The sequence below is a fragment of the Buteo buteo genome, chromosome 17 (assembly GCF_964188355.1).
Source record: "Buteo buteo chromosome 17, bButBut1.hap1.1, whole genome shotgun sequence".
In the NCBI taxonomy this organism is placed as follows: Eukaryota; Metazoa; Chordata; class Aves; order Accipitriformes; family Accipitridae; genus Buteo; species Buteo buteo.
In genome coordinates, this window is record NC_134187.1 from 22,339,285 (window position 1) to 22,357,364 (window position 18,080).

Below are 18,080 nucleotides of genomic sequence, written 5' to 3' on the forward strand. Positions count from 1 at the left end.
CTGTACCTATCTGCTGTATTCTTTCATGTATTGCTCTTAAGTGTCCTTATGCAGGTTGCAGTTCAGCACACCATTGTTTGGCACGTTTGTTTCAGAAAGAAACACATTCTTATGCGATTGCATTTATCTACAATGACAATCTACAATTTATCTGCTTGAATTTGGTCCAATTTTCTAAACTCTCCAATATCTCAGATTTTACTTTATCCTCTCTTCTTTATAATCCTTGTTAGTGTAATAGTGGCAGGTCTGATAAGTGTAAGATTCAGCTCCTATCACAGGTCATTTACAAAGACATCAGATATCACTGACTCTAACTAGCTACGCTCTGAAACTGTTCCCAGGCTTGCTTTGTTAGGACCAGCTGATTTCTGCACAATATAAGGCTGTTACAGTGGTTAAAGTAAAGGGAAAAAAGAGAGACTGAAAGCAATCTGTTCCCCATTATTACCTGATTCGAGGAAAGCACATTTTTGACCTGAGAAATTTTACTCACATTCTGGGATTAGACTACTGATAGTACAAAATATTCTGTTCAGCAAAATACCCAAATCTGCTCCTCTGTATGCAGCTATTTAAAATTAATCTTAATTATAAAAAATCACTTTAATATTATGAGAAATGGCCAACCACTTAAACAGAAACAATAAAGAGAAATCAAAGCAATAAACAAAGCTGTGACATGAGTGTGTGAGTGCTTGTGAAATGAGTGTGTGAACGTGTGATAGCGTGTGTCAGGCTGGGATCCAGGAAAAATATCTTATATATAGGATAAATATATCTAGGATATATCCAGGATGCAGGCAGGGATATGAGAGAGGCTAGGGGCTTGTGCTGGTATTCGAGGGATCTGCGAATGGGGGTAAAGCTTGCGAATCCAGGAAGTGTAGGTGTGAGCGTTTCCACTTGTGAACTTCAATTCCAATCAGTCAGAGAAGATGACAGTACTCGTGTTTTATGTGAGTCCTGGCAGGGTTACTCATGGGTGTTGTTAAAGGCAGTGCCCTGTCTGTGGCAGCCTGTGTAGTCAGCCATGTAAGCATCGTGTGTGTGTCTGTGTCTGTGTGTGTGTCTGTCCGTGTGTGTGTCTGTCCGTGTGTGTGTCTGTCCGTGTGTCCCTGAGATATGTGCTAAGCCTCAGTACCAGGTGAGCCTGGAAAGATGAAAGCTGCAGTCACCTCCATCAGTGTGGGACTGAGAGACATCCAGGTCTCCAGGTGCACCAGCCTTGGATCCAGAGGACAAGGAGGAGGAATGCCCAGGTCCTGGGGTCCATCCAAGGCAGTAGCCTTGTAACATCCTTCAGTGCAGCCACTCCAGTATCAGAAATGCAGGTGCTACAATTGTTTGTATGGTCCTAATTTGACCTGGTTTGTACTTGTGTTTCAAAATACTGTCTTTAATTACATGATCTCATTTATTTTTTCATCTTCAGCGTATAGGACAGATGATAAGTTGCTGCATATCCTTTTTGTGCAGTTCCTAGGCCTCATTTACTGTATGACATTCAAACCTTAATCTGAGGATGAAGTGATTAATTTCCTGTGGGGTGTGTCAATAAAGTATCTAGGTGCTTCACACTCAAGTGATATTTTCCTCATTCTCCAGATGTGGGACTGAGGCACACAACATCTCAGTGAAAAGTCACAGCTACAGTTCAGTACCTATGTGTTACCGAGGCAGGAGCATTAAAACAGGGAACACACTATTAGTTTCCCCTCTGCAAAGTCTGGTTTAAATATCTTTCCTCAGAGATACAGACCTAACTCAAGTTCTCCCGAGCCGCACACAGCTGCATTAGCCATAAGACCATTTTTTCTGTACCTGCAATCCTTTAGCATGATAGAGAACCCCTTTTAACTTCTTCAATTAATGAGAAATAGGTATGACTGTATTTTTATTATAAATTTTTGAGCATCACTAAAACCAATGCCTTGCAATAGGATATATCAGGCAATATAATAAAAAAAACAAAATAAAAAACCCCATGCAATGTTTATACAGTCTACTCAGTAATATATCTACAAGCACATTTTGGAGGAGGTAAATATGTTGCCCCTATCCTACTGATGAGGAAGCTAACACACTAAAATATGAGAAATGGTTTGCTCTGTATCACCTATCAGGTGAATGACTCAGCTGAGAGAAGAGCCTCTCACTTACGAAGCATTTTTTTCTTCAGAATTCCAAATCATTTTACAACCATAGATATTACCTACTGTATCATCTACACATGGGTAAATTCAGTTGCAGAAAGCCTATACAGTAATCAGTGAGAGAACCTAGTCCCGTAATTCTGCCATCAGTGAAGCCCATCAGATTGTAACAGGCTGGGCCGTGGAATAGTTCTGAATGCCAACATTCTCCAAGCTCCAAGAAATATCTACACAACCCACATGTAGAAATTTATCTGTTTCCATAGTTTAGCAGTTTATTCAGCAAAAATACATTCATCAGACATATTGTTGCTTAGATTTAAATATAAAAATGTATTTTTGGTTTTCAGGTAGAGATATATCAGATAAACAAGAAAAATCAAGAAACAAAACTTCCAGAAAGGCACAATCAATTTATAAACAACAACAAAAAGATACTATACTTGTTAAACAAAATACTTGATACAGACTTTATGATTCCAGATAAGTCCCTTATCCCAAAGCAAAATGTACATACTAACCCAGCTGAAGACTCAGGCCACACAGCATATGCATATTCTTGACCAACCAAACATAAAAATCACATGTAGTTATACCCTGTTTATTGTCTTCTGGAGTTTATAACACAGAAAAATAATTCATTTACCTGAAGGTGTAGAATGTGTATTGACACTGCTCTTCCTGAACAATTGCTACTTGGTTAAGAGTTTGTATGTTAAATTTTAACCCTGGGCATATGGACACAGGCAAGGCTTTATTTCCTGTTCTTCACAGGAAGGATATCTGTAATCCAGTAGTGAAACAGAGACGTGACTATCTTGGTATGATCTGAAACAAAGAAAACACATTCCTTCTGAAATACCTCTATGACATTTCTGAACATTAAAGAAAAAGACTTGTGCAAACATCTGTTTCCATTCGATATTAGCATGTCAGTAAGACCAATGCAGATATTGGAGCTTGAAGACTAATACATATGAATTTCTAGATAAACAAGTGCATTTTGTTTTAGGAGGTCAGTTATTTGTATGAGAAACAATTGTGGTTCTGTATTTTGGAATGTCCTGTTTGTTATGATTCAGTAATTCAGAAAAAAAGGAGATTAAAATGACATGATCATATGGGTAGGGCTAAAAGAATGCAATCTTCTCCACTACTTTCTGTCTGGAGAGTAATTTCGCACATTATTATTTAACTTACAATAGCACCTGGAAGCCCTAGTTGAGAAAGAGTCTTTTTGTACAGAACAGCTGCATTAAAGCCTCAAAGTGCCATGGCTTCTGTCTTAATTCAGAGATTATCTATGTGACTTTATTTATTTTTAACAACAGGACTTTCTACACATCTATCACATAATATCACATTTAAGGTGATTCTATAATGTTATGCTAACATAGCTTTCACATTTAATTTCCTTTACTTTGAATGTTCATTCAAAAAAAAAAAAAAAAAGGTTACATTCAATCATTTTAGGGCCTCTGTGTATCCAGCCTGTGCATTGTTGGCACACAGTAACTGTATTACTTCTAGTCTGCAAAATATACCCCTCCAGCCCCCTGCAATGGAGACATATATAAAGGACAACTCTCCAAAAAAAGGCAGTTAAAAGAAGCTTCTAGCTCTTCTGTGAGCGATAATTTCCTAGGCAACAAGGGAAGAGTATATTTGAGACTTGATACTCACCAACAAAGGGAAAATGTTAATAGATAATGGAATGAAGTTGATGAGATGAGTAGAAGCTGAATGAGTTCATAAATTAGGAGATAACGACTTTTTTTTTTAATTAGGCGATCACCTATGCTTTAATAATTGATGTGAAATGGGAATTAAGTAGCCCTCATTTCAAAAGCTACAGTTTCCTACCAGCAAATAGAGCATTACTTCCAGTCACACGTCTTCTCCGTTGCCCACTGCACTGTGCAGGACCATGTCTGGCTTCCTTCTGCAAACAGCCACTGACTTTCTGACAGAGATCAGCAAAGCCCCACCGCGAGAAAGGTGTGTCTGTTTGACTTCTAAACATTCTCTTCCCTGCATTTATAGAAGACTTTAGGTAGAGGTAAGTACTTTTTGTTAAAGACTACCAAATAAGTGGAAATAGTAATAGGACATTTTGTTCTTTTTTACAGTCTGAGAACAATGACACTTTAAATAGCCATGTTCAGACAAAAACTCTTGACCAACCTCAACTTTGTATGATTGCTGAAGTACAAGGTCGAAGGTAACTTGATGGAGTAACTTGAAGCACAAAGTACAAGGTAAGTTGATGGAGGATGACAACTAGACAGAACAACCAGTATCTCTTAACCATAGAGATTTTCTTGTTCAAGTATGTTTTCTCATTTAAATGAAGGGTTAAAAATAATACCTTAATGTTGATAACTTTTCTGTTTCCATCTCCTTAGCAACTTCCTCTTCCTGCAAAATTTTTCAGACCCTACCACCAACCTTCTTAGACCTTTCTTTCATATGACTGCAAATAGTGGGATCTAAGAGCTTAAGATAAACTTTTTTCTTCATCCTTTCTTTTTTCTTTTGCTTGAACCATGAGTCCCTTAGCATGAGTAACATGCTAAGAGGTGTGAAGGAAATACCAAAACATGGTCTTGAACCAGTAGTTTTCAATTTGTGGTCTGCAGACTTGGGGCAGCCCATAGCTTTACTCTAAAGGGTCTGTAAAATGTTACTAAGAAAAGCAAATTTATCATCAGTAGGCATAAACTTCCCAAGTGGGACTTGGTGGCCCCAGTGGAAAACTAGATTAAACCATAACATATATATATCTGAGGAAATGAAAGATGTATAATGGTATGTTTGCTTTGTAAAGTTTATTAATGGAGAATGTGCACTTACATGAAAGAGATGGATTATTTCTCCTTTTTTTCCTACTGTTTCCAGCCTTGAATTAAAGATAAAACTCAACAAAACATAGCACCCATTATTATGCCTTTGATGCTGGCATCTTAAGTAAAATCATAACCACGGGAAAAGGGTTAACATGCCGCTTCTTGAACTACAGGGAATAAAATAGGTTTATTTTGTAAAAATAATACAACTTGCTAAAATTAAGAAAAATTATTTTCTTTTCACAATGTTAATAAGGAATGACCTTTTTTCTAGTCCATCATGCCCCAGTAAAAATAAACAAAACAGAAAAAAGACAAATTTGCAAAAAAAATTGAGAATACTATGATGTACTGTACATTTTTATCTTCATAAACTTGAATTTGCTGAGACACAAGTTTTTGTAATAACTTTTATCACCTGTTAATTGGGAATGAAATCTAAAGTTTAAAAAAACTGGGCAAGATGACCTATTTTTAAGACAAAAGTAGGAAAAAAAGTATAATCAAAAGCCTAATTCAAGGTACAATTTCAGAGCACTATATTCTCACTCACAGAAATTCCTGAATTACAAATGGAATCTATTATTAAACTCTGCTGAGGCAAATTAATATCTAGCACGTGTTTATTTATCCTTTAATAATTTATAACAATGTATTTTCCTCTTATGTTGTTGTACCTCATAAATATCAAATCAACTCTACAGTTACACCACCGTGAACTTGGAATGAGCCTGGAGTGACAACAGTTACTAGGAAAAAAAAAAAAAAATCAACTGGAAGAGTAAACAATTTCAGACTCTATCAGCAGAAACATAAATGAATTTTAAAAATCACTCAGAAAATTGTCTTCTGCTTTTTCAAGTGACAAATACATACATCAGAAAATTAGGGTAGTTGCACGGGTTTGTTTCTAACTTGCTTTTGTTTACTTTTCTTTCTTCAGTTTGACATTTCTACTATATAAAAGTAAACAGAGTGCCTTGCCTCAAGGCTGCAAAACCAAACAGAGTTCTTACTGTAATGAGTAGAATTTGGATAAAGCCTGTAAGGAACATCCTGAATGTGGTCACTTCAGCAGCTCCATTTTGGTTTAATCAACAGAAGCTGAATTAGGTTATTTAATAAAGGGCCAATACCATTACCACTATTCCTGCTGAGTCCTACTTAGTTTGCAAATGTGTATTACGTCCAATGAGACTATCTGATTATAATTAAGATCACAGAATCTAGGCTTGAAATTAATTATTGAATGCACAGAAGGAATTTGTTCCATGTATATGTGGATACTTCAGATCTATAAGAACCTTAATCGTTGTCATACTCCATATCTACACTTTAAAGAATACATATGTACTTTTGTAAGAGTGTCCTTTTCAAAATGTATCCGTTAACCAACTCTACAGGCAGGAATTCTCTTTTTTCTGTGTTTTTACAATGCACAGCATGCAGTAGGCTCCAGTCGTGACTGGGATCTTTAGCCACTGTCATGCAGTAAAGTATTTAATGACGTTACAAGCAGTAGTCACTTCTTTGAATGTTATTGCTAAGCCTCTGATGGCTATGATCTTATTTACTGTGTTACCATGCTACTACCAGCTCAGTCATTACTCTTCAAAAGACTTAGAGCACAATCTAAAATGGCTGAGATTCTCTCGTGCCATAGCAAGTGCTCTCAACTCTGATTAAATTCTTTGGGAGGCAAGAAAATTCAGTACATCTTGTAGATTTGGCTGATGCTGCAACTCATGGACTAATGACAAGTAACAATGGCTGTTTAAATGAAGATTACTTGGAAAATGAATTATTATACCGTCTATGGACTACATGCTGATCCCACATTCACTTGAGGAACTATTAACTGTCCAAGAAGAAACTCTACTAAAATTATAGGGATTATAATAGAGAACAAAAGGAGCATGAATGAAATCAGACTTGTGCCTCAGGGATGAAAAGATTTAGTAACAGAATAATTTTTCTTTTAATGAATGACTTTATAATATCATTTATTATAAAAAGTGACTTCACGTTTTTACGTAATCAACAGTATTTTTTAGAAACTTAAACCAGAGATTTATATTTAAACAAAAACAAAGCTGTAAGGGAAACTTTGGTATGCAAAATCTATGTGTTAAAGAAGCCATGTAGGTGACTGAGAAGAAATGAAATAATGGACTTTATTGATTCTTATGCATGTAAAATTAATCCTTAACTGGATGAGTAAAATCTCCAAGATAAACAAGTTAACTCCTGTGATAGAAGAAGTCTACAATGCATTAAAAATATGCTTTAAACCTGATTAAATCTTAAAACAGTTAAGATTTAAAAAATACTGCTTTAAGACCCTGAATCATCTTGTACTCTTTAGTTGCTGCAAAGTATGCAGTTTCTGTATTGATCGTAACCAAACAAGAAACAGGGAAAATCACTGTATTTTCAGTGGGAACTATGCTTTCAAATCTTGTATAAGCATATATGTACCACTATATAATTATTTACCGCTTCCTAATAAAAAAACCTGTGACAAAACTGAATTTTAATACACACAAAAAAGGACATCAGTGAATGAACATAAGTGAATGGTACCTACCAGGAGGCATCATGGATTGTTCTTGGAATTGTTTCAAAGCATCCTTCAATCTCTCGATATCCTGGAGCAATACAAGGGATTTCAGCTGATGTAGAAGAGTCACATCTGAGGAAGAGATGGTGCGAGATTCAAGATATTGTAAAAGCTCTTGGGCAGTTGCTGAATTTACAGCAGAATCCGTGCATTCTGATTTATCTGGAAAAACAATTGGAAAACTACATTAAAAATATTCAATGAGCACAGAGTATTTTCCTTATGATACCTTCTTTTCAAAGACAGCATCTTCCTTTTTAGTACAACTTACAAACAAATATCAGGTACTAAAGAGCAGCTTGCTCCTCCCATTTTTCATTAAATATTAAAACAATGGTAAGAGGGGTAAGTATCAAATTTAGAAAGTAAAAAAGGACAAAACGATTCATAGTGACAGGAATACAATAGGAATCTAAATTTTCAAGATTAGCACAGGAAGAAGGTGTGATGAAGAAACCATACTGTGGCCAAAGCACTGTGTTTTTGCTTTCTGCACACTACTTATAAAAATGCACACATATGTGCAGACAGGGAACAACTCTGTGGTACTACTGCAAAGCACTTCTGGAGGCATCCAATTATCTTGTTGTTGTACTTTTACGTTTTTATTTTAAAAGCACGTATTACAGCATGCAAGACAACAGAGAAGGACATACATTGTTTCTACAGTACTGAAGCATAAATTCATTCTTCCATTCCAGTAACAATGTATAGTCTATCCCTTTAATCAGACTGTCTTTAATTCTTCTGGCTTTTACCAGCAAGCCAGCTGAGAAGAACAGATTTCTCCCGATTCAGCTTTCTGACATAAGTATAAGAAGTATAATCCAATGTGACCATTTGAAAATGCTGCTAAAAGCAATGGCTTCCAATTTTATCTAAAAAAAATAGGGAGTGTTAAAGTCACTCAACTAGAAAAGGCAAACAGCATAATGTCAGATCTATATATAAACTGGGATTTGCCTAACAAGAAAGTTAGTCACACTCTGATTTATGGATGTGACATCTTATCTGCAGATGAACTTTCTTTTACCAGAGAATTTCTCTCTGTGGATTCCAAGGTCCTCACTGGCTCAACCTTCCAATCTGCAGGTTCGACACCAGGCCCAGTCAGTCTGTCAACTACTGCTAAAACCTTAACTTTACTTCCAGGAAAGCTGGAAGCTCCACGCTTTTTCTTAAAATTCAACATGCAACAGAGCTGTGGAAAATTGATCAGGTTTCTGTTCTGGGTCATGTATTAACAGTAGAACTGTTAACCCAGTTTGCAATCTTGCTCAGTTACTCTGGAGTTCCTCTACAGCAAATGCATGTAGTTTAGCCTACATTTACTTAGCCATACACTGAAGTAGTAAAATTCTTATTTTTGATGATGGAAATACATTAGCCAGAAGGTAGGATGGATTTCCAATGCTAGGCTTAGTATGAAGACCTGACACAGCAGAAAAAATTTAACACTAAGCAAAGAAATTTCTATGTATAAATCTTGAGAAAAAAATTAACATGAAATCCCTGATGTCATCTTAACAGGGTTTTTAAAGTAATTCTGTAGTCTAAAGATGAATTTTATGGGACTAGGAGCTGACAGCTCTGACTTAACATGGACTCATACAGGTATGTAAACTGTTTAATATTCTTCATTCAGCTCCACAAAGACACTCAAGGCCATGCACTTTGAAAATTTTTTCACTGCTTTTTTCCAGTTTTACAAAACAATTATCATTTTAAAGCTATGTTCTGAGCTGAGCAACCAAAGGACACACCAGCTTGCCCTTAAGAAAACATATTTAATTCTAGATGATACCAACATAATCTGGTGTATGTACAGATAAGTACTATAGTGCTTTTGCCATTAAAACTGTATTATCTCTGAAAGGCATTTATGACATAAGCACCATACAAGCAGCTTTTTAGGAAGGCAATGGAAGAAACATACAGTAGGAATTTCTCTGATTTTAGTGGTCAGATGAACATTCAGTAGGTCATTAGGGATAACATCCATGCAGTTCTTTCTAAAGTGCTATGGAACGTGCATTGAGCATCAGTTCACATTCATCTAGTTCACAAGTGCTTTATGCCACTACACTTTCTCAGTGCCAACAATATCTTCCCCTTTCCTCTTGGATGCTGTCTGTCTAGATTTCCCTATATATTACAAATAAATGTCTTCCTGGGAAGGAGAACTTTCTGAAAAGTAGGTTGGTTCAGAGATAGTAAGCATGAAAGTAGTTTAGGATCGCAATTATTGCCCTCATTTGAAGCTCTCTGAAAGCAAGTAATCCTCTGGATGTTTGCTTGCACAGGAAAGAATAATTTGGTCCATTTTAACCACTGCATTTACCCCAAGGGCATTAGAATGTTTTAAAAAAGAGCAAGGAATATTATGTATATTTTCAAAGACAAAGAAGCAAAAGGATTAGGACCACACTTTTTTACATTGATGTGGATTCTTACATATTCATGTACACACCAGAAAATGGGACAAATACTAAGTACTCACATGTCTTACTAAGTTCAAAAGAGACAATTCTCTAGTAGATTTGGCCCATTCTACAGCAATAATAAGTGCACATCTATTTTCCCCTACATGGTAAAACTCATGAAAAGAAAGGAGAATGAGTGGTACATACTGTCAGCAAAATAAATTTGTTGTGTTGCCTGCAGGAAGTCCAGAATGCTATCTGCCTTTTCATCTATGTCTTTTAAGCCTGCTGCTTCTTCTGTGTTGTTTTTGTCAGGCTGATATGTAAAATCGACACCGGTAGTTTTTGTTATCAAGCCAGCTGCTCTCATTTTTTCTTTCTGTCGCTTCTTTTTCATTTTCCTCTTTTTGTTTTTGCTTATTTTGGGACTGTCTATCTGCTGCAGCTGTAAATTATCTTGAACAATAGTCTCTTGCATTCCAGATTCTGTTTGTTCTCCATGTAAATTATTAGAGTTTTCCAAACTGCTCTTTTGTTTCTTCCTTCGAAGGCGCTTTCTCTTGGTTTGTCCTTGATATTCCTCCACTGCAGATTCAAAAGAGACATGATAGTTGTAAATAAGGAGATCTGTAATAAGCATTCTGGAACTGCATACAATGAAATATTACTCCCTTCAAATTCTGGGATGTCTAAGTGGCTCTAACCTTACTTTTATGCTTAGAATGTCTTTCAGTACTACAATATCAAAGCCAACTTTTCTGAATGCACTGAGTAAGAATACAAGTTCTTTTCCCTTCTGCTTTCAATAAAGACCGTACTCTCCTTTGTGCTACATACTTTACATCACATTTACTTTCTTAAGGTAGATAATATGGTTCTATACACAGAGTGAGGTCAAAAGAATCACCAGGGTAAAAACCAGTATGGGCAGGCTGGGGGACATGGGATGAGAGAACTCCCCCAAGAGCCCCACACCACCAGTTGGTAGACTTGACCAAGAACGCAAGAAGAATGCATGTAATTCACAATAAAAGATGATAGTGCTTATATCTACAATATCCCTCCACAATAGCGCTGTGCCTTAAAAACACCAGCCATCTGTTTCTGATTCTTCTACTTTCTCCTCCTTAAACATCCTCCTCCTTTGGGATATCTTACTGCTAGCTCAGCTTTGGACATCAACTTTATAGGGAAAGCATGCAAGGCAACAGTGACCTTGGCAAGTAATCTCTGATCTCTTTAATAGCCTGTCTTGGTTCTGTCATTCCCTTGCTACATTATAATTTCCTTACTAGCTAACTCTTCAAAAGGCTCAAATGTCAAGGGAAAGAAGTCCCTCTTGCTCTCCAAGACAGCTTTCATGCTTCTTTACTCAGATCTTATCCCTGTGCACAAAGCCTGAGTTCTGAAGTCATCTCTGACCCTGAACTGCCTCTCCCACACGCTCACTTCTGAGTGTAAGTCCTCCTGGAACCAGCAAGGGAAGACTGCCAGAATCCATCTTTCTTTTGCTGCACTGCTGCTGACGTCCACATTCATGCTGATAACTCCTGCCTAATTAACTAAAATTCCCTCTTTCATGGTCTAACAAAATCCTCCCACGTTTAAACATCATGGAGTGCAGAATGCCAGTGTTCTTCTAATATCTTGCTCTAGAAAGTTAAGCCATTTACCCTTCCCTCAACCTTTACCTGCATGTTTCTGAATTCCTCACAGTGCACCGAGCCCAGTGCTCTTATTTATCTGGTTTTAAGCCATTCTCTTACTTACTTGGTTTTCCACCACTTCCTTAGGGTCAAAGAATCTTTGCTTGGCTAATGCTGGTGTAATGCAGGAGAGACACCTGAAGCTCAATGCTTGTTTCCAAATGATCTGCATAGTCTCCTGAACTGCCTCTGACATTCTCAGCTTCTTTGGCTGTCTCATCACTCCTCCCCCTACCAGTCTTTGCCTCTATTTTCTCCATGGTTGGAGGCCCTCTCTTTCATTTCTGTTTCTTTTTCTGTCTTGAACTCTGTCAGCTCTGAGCCACTTTCTCTCTTTAAATATCACTACAAGACTTTTAGTTCTTTAGCTGACAGATGACTCACTGCAAAGCAATTTTCCATACTTTCTATGAAGAAGGCTGCATAAAAATAAATTTGCTGTATTGTAATTGAACACTACAGCACGTTAAAGACACACCAAACGTCATCTCGTACCCACAGTGTGGAATGTTTTGCATGCATGGTATTTGAGCTAAATATCTTTATACATGATTTGGACATATGGGATGTGGGAAAAATAACGTCTGTGTCATCCTGTAGGAATAAAATATCAGAACTGAAGGCAGATATGAATGGTGAAAGATGCTATAAACAAAACATCAATGTTTCATCTTAAGATCTAATTTGGATTTTCATGGGAGTATTTGTGTTATAATAGGTGAATTTCACTGTAAACATAGATACATTGTTCCATAAAATTTCTCAGCCCTCTGTTAACCTGAACCACACTGTTTGCTAATAAAGCTACTCTAATCTGTGCTTTCAGCAAAGTGGCCCAACATGCTCTTTAAGCATCCAAGAATCACTAAATCTCAGCAAAACTACAGCTTGTTGTGCAGCCAAGCACCCTCAATTGGTTTGAAGCCACTTGAAAAAAATGGTGCAGAAGGCAGAACATGGCTTAAGATAATTGATGTTTTGAGTCAAATCCAAAAGTCTGCTTATCCTTGGTAGTTCAGGACAGCAGAAGGTCTGAAGAGACCAGGGTGAAGCTGTCAAAAGGCAGAATGAATGTAGTCTTCCCATGTGTATGTTATTAAGATAAATATTCGATTGAAAGGAAATCAGAACTGTGCTGAGTTTCCTCCAACACAGAATACAAATCAAACACAAGACTTTACCTAGTTCTCCTGAGAAGTTAAACTGGCAGTCCTTTAGCAGTTTTTGTCATTCTTTGCCACATATTTTAATACCTCTTTAGTATCTACTGCTCCATGTGTGGGAGCTACTGGTGATTCAACATCAGGGACAGATGAAATTAGATGTTGACAAATGCAAAGCAATGCATACAAAAGGGATTAATTTGAACAACTCACTGCTAGGGTTAGAGTGAACTGTTACCAGCTCAGGAAAAAACAAAACAAAAGCCAGACCTATGCATCAGTATGGAAAGCTCAATGAAAACATCTGCTCTGTGGGTATCAGTGATCAAAACAGCAAACACCTTGTTTGCATACATAAGAAAGAGGATGGAAAATAATAGGAAAAATATTCCCAAGCTATTATACAAATCTGTTGTACTCTTCAAGCTTGTAACGTTATGTTTCTTAGCATAATACCAGCACAGTAAGACTTTGGCAGACAAGAGGAGGACTCTCACAAAAATTACCAGAAAAAGAAGCTCCAAAAAGATTTGTATGATTTGACTTGAAATGAAGAGTAATAAAATGGGCTCTTGCATGCCTCCTCATGCAAGAACAAGGTGACATCTAATTAATCTGAGCAGTTTCACAAACAAACAGAAGAAAGTAAATACTTGTTTTACAAACGGTACAGTTAGCTTACTGAATTCACGTGTGTGTGGTATGCACAGGAGCCAAGAGCTTAATGGGATTCAAGAACCGGTTGTTTATAATCAGGTAGCCATGCTGACTATATAACAGCTATGCTAAAATATAAATAAGAGTTGTGCAAGAAATATAAACCATAATGTTTAGGTCACAGCCCACACAATGATCTTAACAAATGACATGTTCAGTGGGACTCACTCCCACAACTAGCTGTCTGAAAAGAAAATACTTAGTGCATACTTAGACCTATGCTCCCTCTGATAAATCAAGAGACCCTAGCTACCATCTTCAGAAAGCAATTTACCTCATCCTAAACCAGCTGGGATGGAAATGCACCCTGAAGGTCTTCATCTCTCTCTCCACTTCCATTAACTACAAAGGAAATGTAGACAATGAATTTGAACTAGATGCTTGCAACAACTGAGAAGAATTAGTCTCTTTTACAAGAATTAACAGTATAGAGGAAAGTGCTTCTTAACTTGAGTCTGCTCATCAGACTGATTTTTACTAATTAACAAAATCCACTGTTTTATGAAAAAAAGACTTTTGACTGACCCTTTACATTTCAAACCAGTAGGGAGGCCTGATAAAATTACAATAGATATGAATTTGGTTCCAGTAATTCTTCCCACTGACTAAAGAGGTTTGTTAAGTTAAAGCAACATAATTATAACAAATGCAGGGAATATATACTACATAAGTAATCTTAGTAATGTGTTGAATACATACTTAAGCAACGTCGATAGGAATATCAGCTTTTGGACCATACTAACTATAGCCACAACTGCAGCTACAGCTTGTCCTAATTTCACAAGAGCTGATGATTCTTCTCCTTCTGTTCCATAATGGCCTGTCACCTCTCTCCCTCCTAAGACCCATCTCTGCTCCACAAGTAGCTTAATTTATCACATAATCCAATTATCCAGAAGCAATTGTCTTTAACCTGTTTAGTCTGGACTTAGTGCCCTCTCAGACTGAGCAAAGTGGCTTCCAAACAGAATGCCTATATACATATTCCAGCCATGGTCATCATTTCATAAGCATTTCTTTCAGCCTTAATAAGAACACCCTCCTCAGAAACTGCTCAGAGTTAAAAACAACCATTTTTGGTTTGTTTGTTTTTTTTTCCCCAGATAATTTTTAGTCTAGATTAGCTTCCTGATGCAGTTTACCATGCAGCTGCACAGTTGCACTAGCCTGACAGAATGATATGGAAGTAGCAATGAGTAGCCTGAAAAGGAAAGTCAGCACCAAAAGAAAGTAATCTTCTAACAGCCTATCTCATCTGGCTTGAAACTTTAAAAAGTTTTCTCCATGCAAACTGCATGTCTCCTTAACAGAATAGAGGCAGAAATATGTCAAAAAACCAGACTTAAAATGAAATAGAGGACTCAGTTTATAGATATTGCTTATTGAATTTTGGTAATGAAAAGTCAGCACATCCAGTTTATATCTTCAAGGAAAAAAAAGAAAATAATAAAAATAATGATTTACATCAAGACTCTGAATAAGCTGACTTTTATTTATTAACTTCTATTATATTAGCAAGTTATTTTGTATTCATCGTCAGGGCAGCTGGAGACACAAAGAGATTAAATACAAAACTTAGCATAGGCTAACAGCAGCAGCTGACTGTTCCTCCCATCCAGACTAACCATCAGCATAAACACATTGCTGGCAACTCTGTGACTGAAAAGATGAACTTCCTCAAGTTTATCTGCATTATTTCAGTTCCTTCAGACAATGGTGGATGGAAACATTCAGAGAAAGCATCATATAAGATAATGAAAAATGGGAGGCTATTTACTTAGGTATCTGCAAGCCTAAGGTATACAAAGTTCCACAGCGTGCTAAACTGAAGTCTGGCTTCCAGTATCTGATAAAAAGCTAATGATACTAGGGATTTTTAAAAATCAGGTCCCTAAATATTATTAGAACAAACCTTTAGAACAGCACATTTAAAAAAAAAAAAGAAAAGAGGGAGATAAAGCAGACCGAGGAAAAGATAGTCAAAGAATATCTTCTGAGCTTTAGAAATCTGCTCTACAATGTGCCCATCATGACTCAAGTATGGCAGGCGGCTCTCCTGCTCAAGGACCAAGTTCCACAGTAGGCTTTCTAGATGTTGTTCATGGCAATTTTGTTCTTTTGCTCATCTGAAACAGGACATGTGCCTCTCCTGATTTTTCATCCAGTTTAAACTCTTTTCTTCTCCCTGATATACTGGATGGATTTTCCATGGTGTACCAAGCAGTCAATGCAGAGGAATTTAATTTTGGTTTAGGATCTTGCAAAGGAAAAATATAATGTGATTTTTAGTGCCAATTAAGATATCAGCAGCCACAATTTAGCCAAGAGTGAAAAGCTGTGGCTAACAAATGCAATAAAATGTAATGGTTCATTAGAATAAAAGCAAAACTGAAAAGATCTCAGAAGCAGAAGATGATGTTAATATTTTTACACTTTTTTTTTTTTTAAAAATGTTTCAAAACATCATTTGAAATCAGGAAAAAACCCACTTCAAAGGTTTTAATAATCTACAACAGTTTTGATGCTGGAGAAAATTGCAAAATACTGGAAGCCATTTAGGATAGGGACTGTCTTTTATTTGTTCATTCATACTGTGTTTGTATACTCACAAATGAAGAATTCATATAAAACTGGCAAATGTTGCATATACACTGCCTACCACAACAGAGTAGTAGCTCTTGGATTAAAAGCAAATCCAATAAATGGTAATGACAATAATAAGTAAAGGCAGATATCACTGTCTGCAACAGTCGTCAATCCTAATGTTTATCTGACTGTATATACAGATTAATTTCTCTTACTCATAAGCTATGACAAACTCCTGCCACAAGAGGAACCATACTTGGTCACAACAAACATCTAACTAGCACTATAACCTGTGTCAAACAGTAGCCATACACCACATTCAAGATAAGGTGCACTTTGGATTTATAAAGCGGTATAATGATGCTCCTTCTTTTGTACTTTTTACCCTAATAGTTGCCATAATTTTAATGCTTTTTGATTGCTGCTGAGTGCTGAAATGTTGTTTTGACAGAGTTATTTATCATACTATAAAATCTTACTCCTGCTTGGTAACAGCCAGCTCCGAGTCCACCATTTTGCAGGTGAATTTTGACTGCTTACTTCTTCCTAAGTGCATCACTTGACAACTATCTAAAATGTGTATCATCTGCCATTTTTGACAAACCACTGAATCTGAGATTATATTGCATACAGCTCTTGCCTTTAATGCAGTCAATATCTCTGTAGCCTTCAGGAAACCTTCTGACTTCACTGTTTGCTCTTTTTACTTGACCATCTATCAAACGCAAGCCTCCAGTTGTGACCTCCCTTGTTTTGAGAACTGCTGCATTCTCTTAATCTACTTACCTGTTCTGGGACTTTGCCTTTCATGCTATGTCTACGTGCCCCCTTTGGTGAGGGGCTTTATCAAAAACTTTGTGGAAATTCAAGGAAACCACATCAGCTGTAGCACCCTTATCCACATATTTCCTGGCTCTTCAAAGAATTCCAAGATATGCATAGATTTCCTCTTTGCAAACCTTATGTAGATCTTTTCCATGCAGATCACTGGTTTTTGGGCATCCACATATCTTATTTTGCATTATAATTTGTGCTGAACTGCCTAAGGCAAACACCAGGATTACAGGGTTGCAGTTCTCTGGATGATTTAAGAACTGTTTTAAAAAACTGGCATCACACTATCCAGCCGTAAAGTCTCTGATAACAAGGCAATTTGAAAAAACAAGTGGTTATGCATCACTGTCAGTAATGTGGGCAATTTTCCTCCTTGAATTCTTTCAGAAATTTTAGGTGAATAAAATCTGGTACTGGTCATTTTATTTTATCATTTATTTTGTTGCATGACCATTAAATCACTTCAATTTCACCTATCATTTGAGAAAGCCCAAGAAGGGGTGTTCCAGCATGGGGTTCTCCCTAGCTTTTTCCACAGATAACATCAATGCAAAGAATTTTTTTAACTTCTCTGAAACAGGCCTCTCGTAAGTATTCCTTCTACACCATGATCATTGGCTCAAGACTGGCAGGTGCATCACTCCTGATGCATCAGAAGTAAGACCTATTACTGGTTTTAATTCTTCGTACCAGTTGCTCAGATATTCCTTAGCCTGTCTTATCATGTTTTCACATTTAAATCTGTTTAAAACATCATTTGGGTGTGAATTCAGCTTTTTAAAAGACACCTACTTCTTTCTAACAACTTCCTTTACTCTGCTGTCTAGCTCTACTGTCTTGCTTTCGCTTTTCCTCAAGCCTTGCCTGACAGGTGGTGGGCACTGGCCTTGAATATCACATATGGTATCCTTAAGTAGCTTCCACACCACCTGGTACAACTTCCTTCTCTTAACTGACCTTTTTAAGGTTCTTTTTAGTAAGTATCTTTATTTTTGTGTAGTGTCCCTTCTTGAAGTGGATAACTGTTAT

The 18,080-nt window shown here is 36.8% G+C and overlaps 1 protein-coding gene across 4 annotated transcripts in view; it reads right to left on the bottom strand.

Moving 5' to 3' along the window:
* Positions 1-18,080, bottom strand: part of ERICH1 (glutamate rich 1) — a 103,472-nt gene that overhangs the window by 25,619 nt on the left and 59,773 nt on the right. For 2 of the 4 annotated variants that reach the window (XR_012653316.1, XR_012653317.1), the window contains exons 4-6: positions 10,253-10,630; positions 7,590-7,784; positions 2,803-2,984 (exon numbers count right to left, since the gene is read on the bottom strand). Coding sequence is in view for 2 of the 4 variants with exons in the window: in XM_075049242.1 (XP_074905343.1) it covers positions 2,911-2,984; positions 7,590-7,784; positions 10,253-10,630 (647 nt within the window). In the remaining 2 variants the exon portion in view is untranslated. Of the gene's footprint in view, positions 1-1,861; positions 2,985-7,589; positions 7,785-10,252; positions 10,631-18,080 lie in introns of those variants that run through there. The other 2 variants (XM_075049242.1, XM_075049243.1) reach the window with 2 other exon arrangements.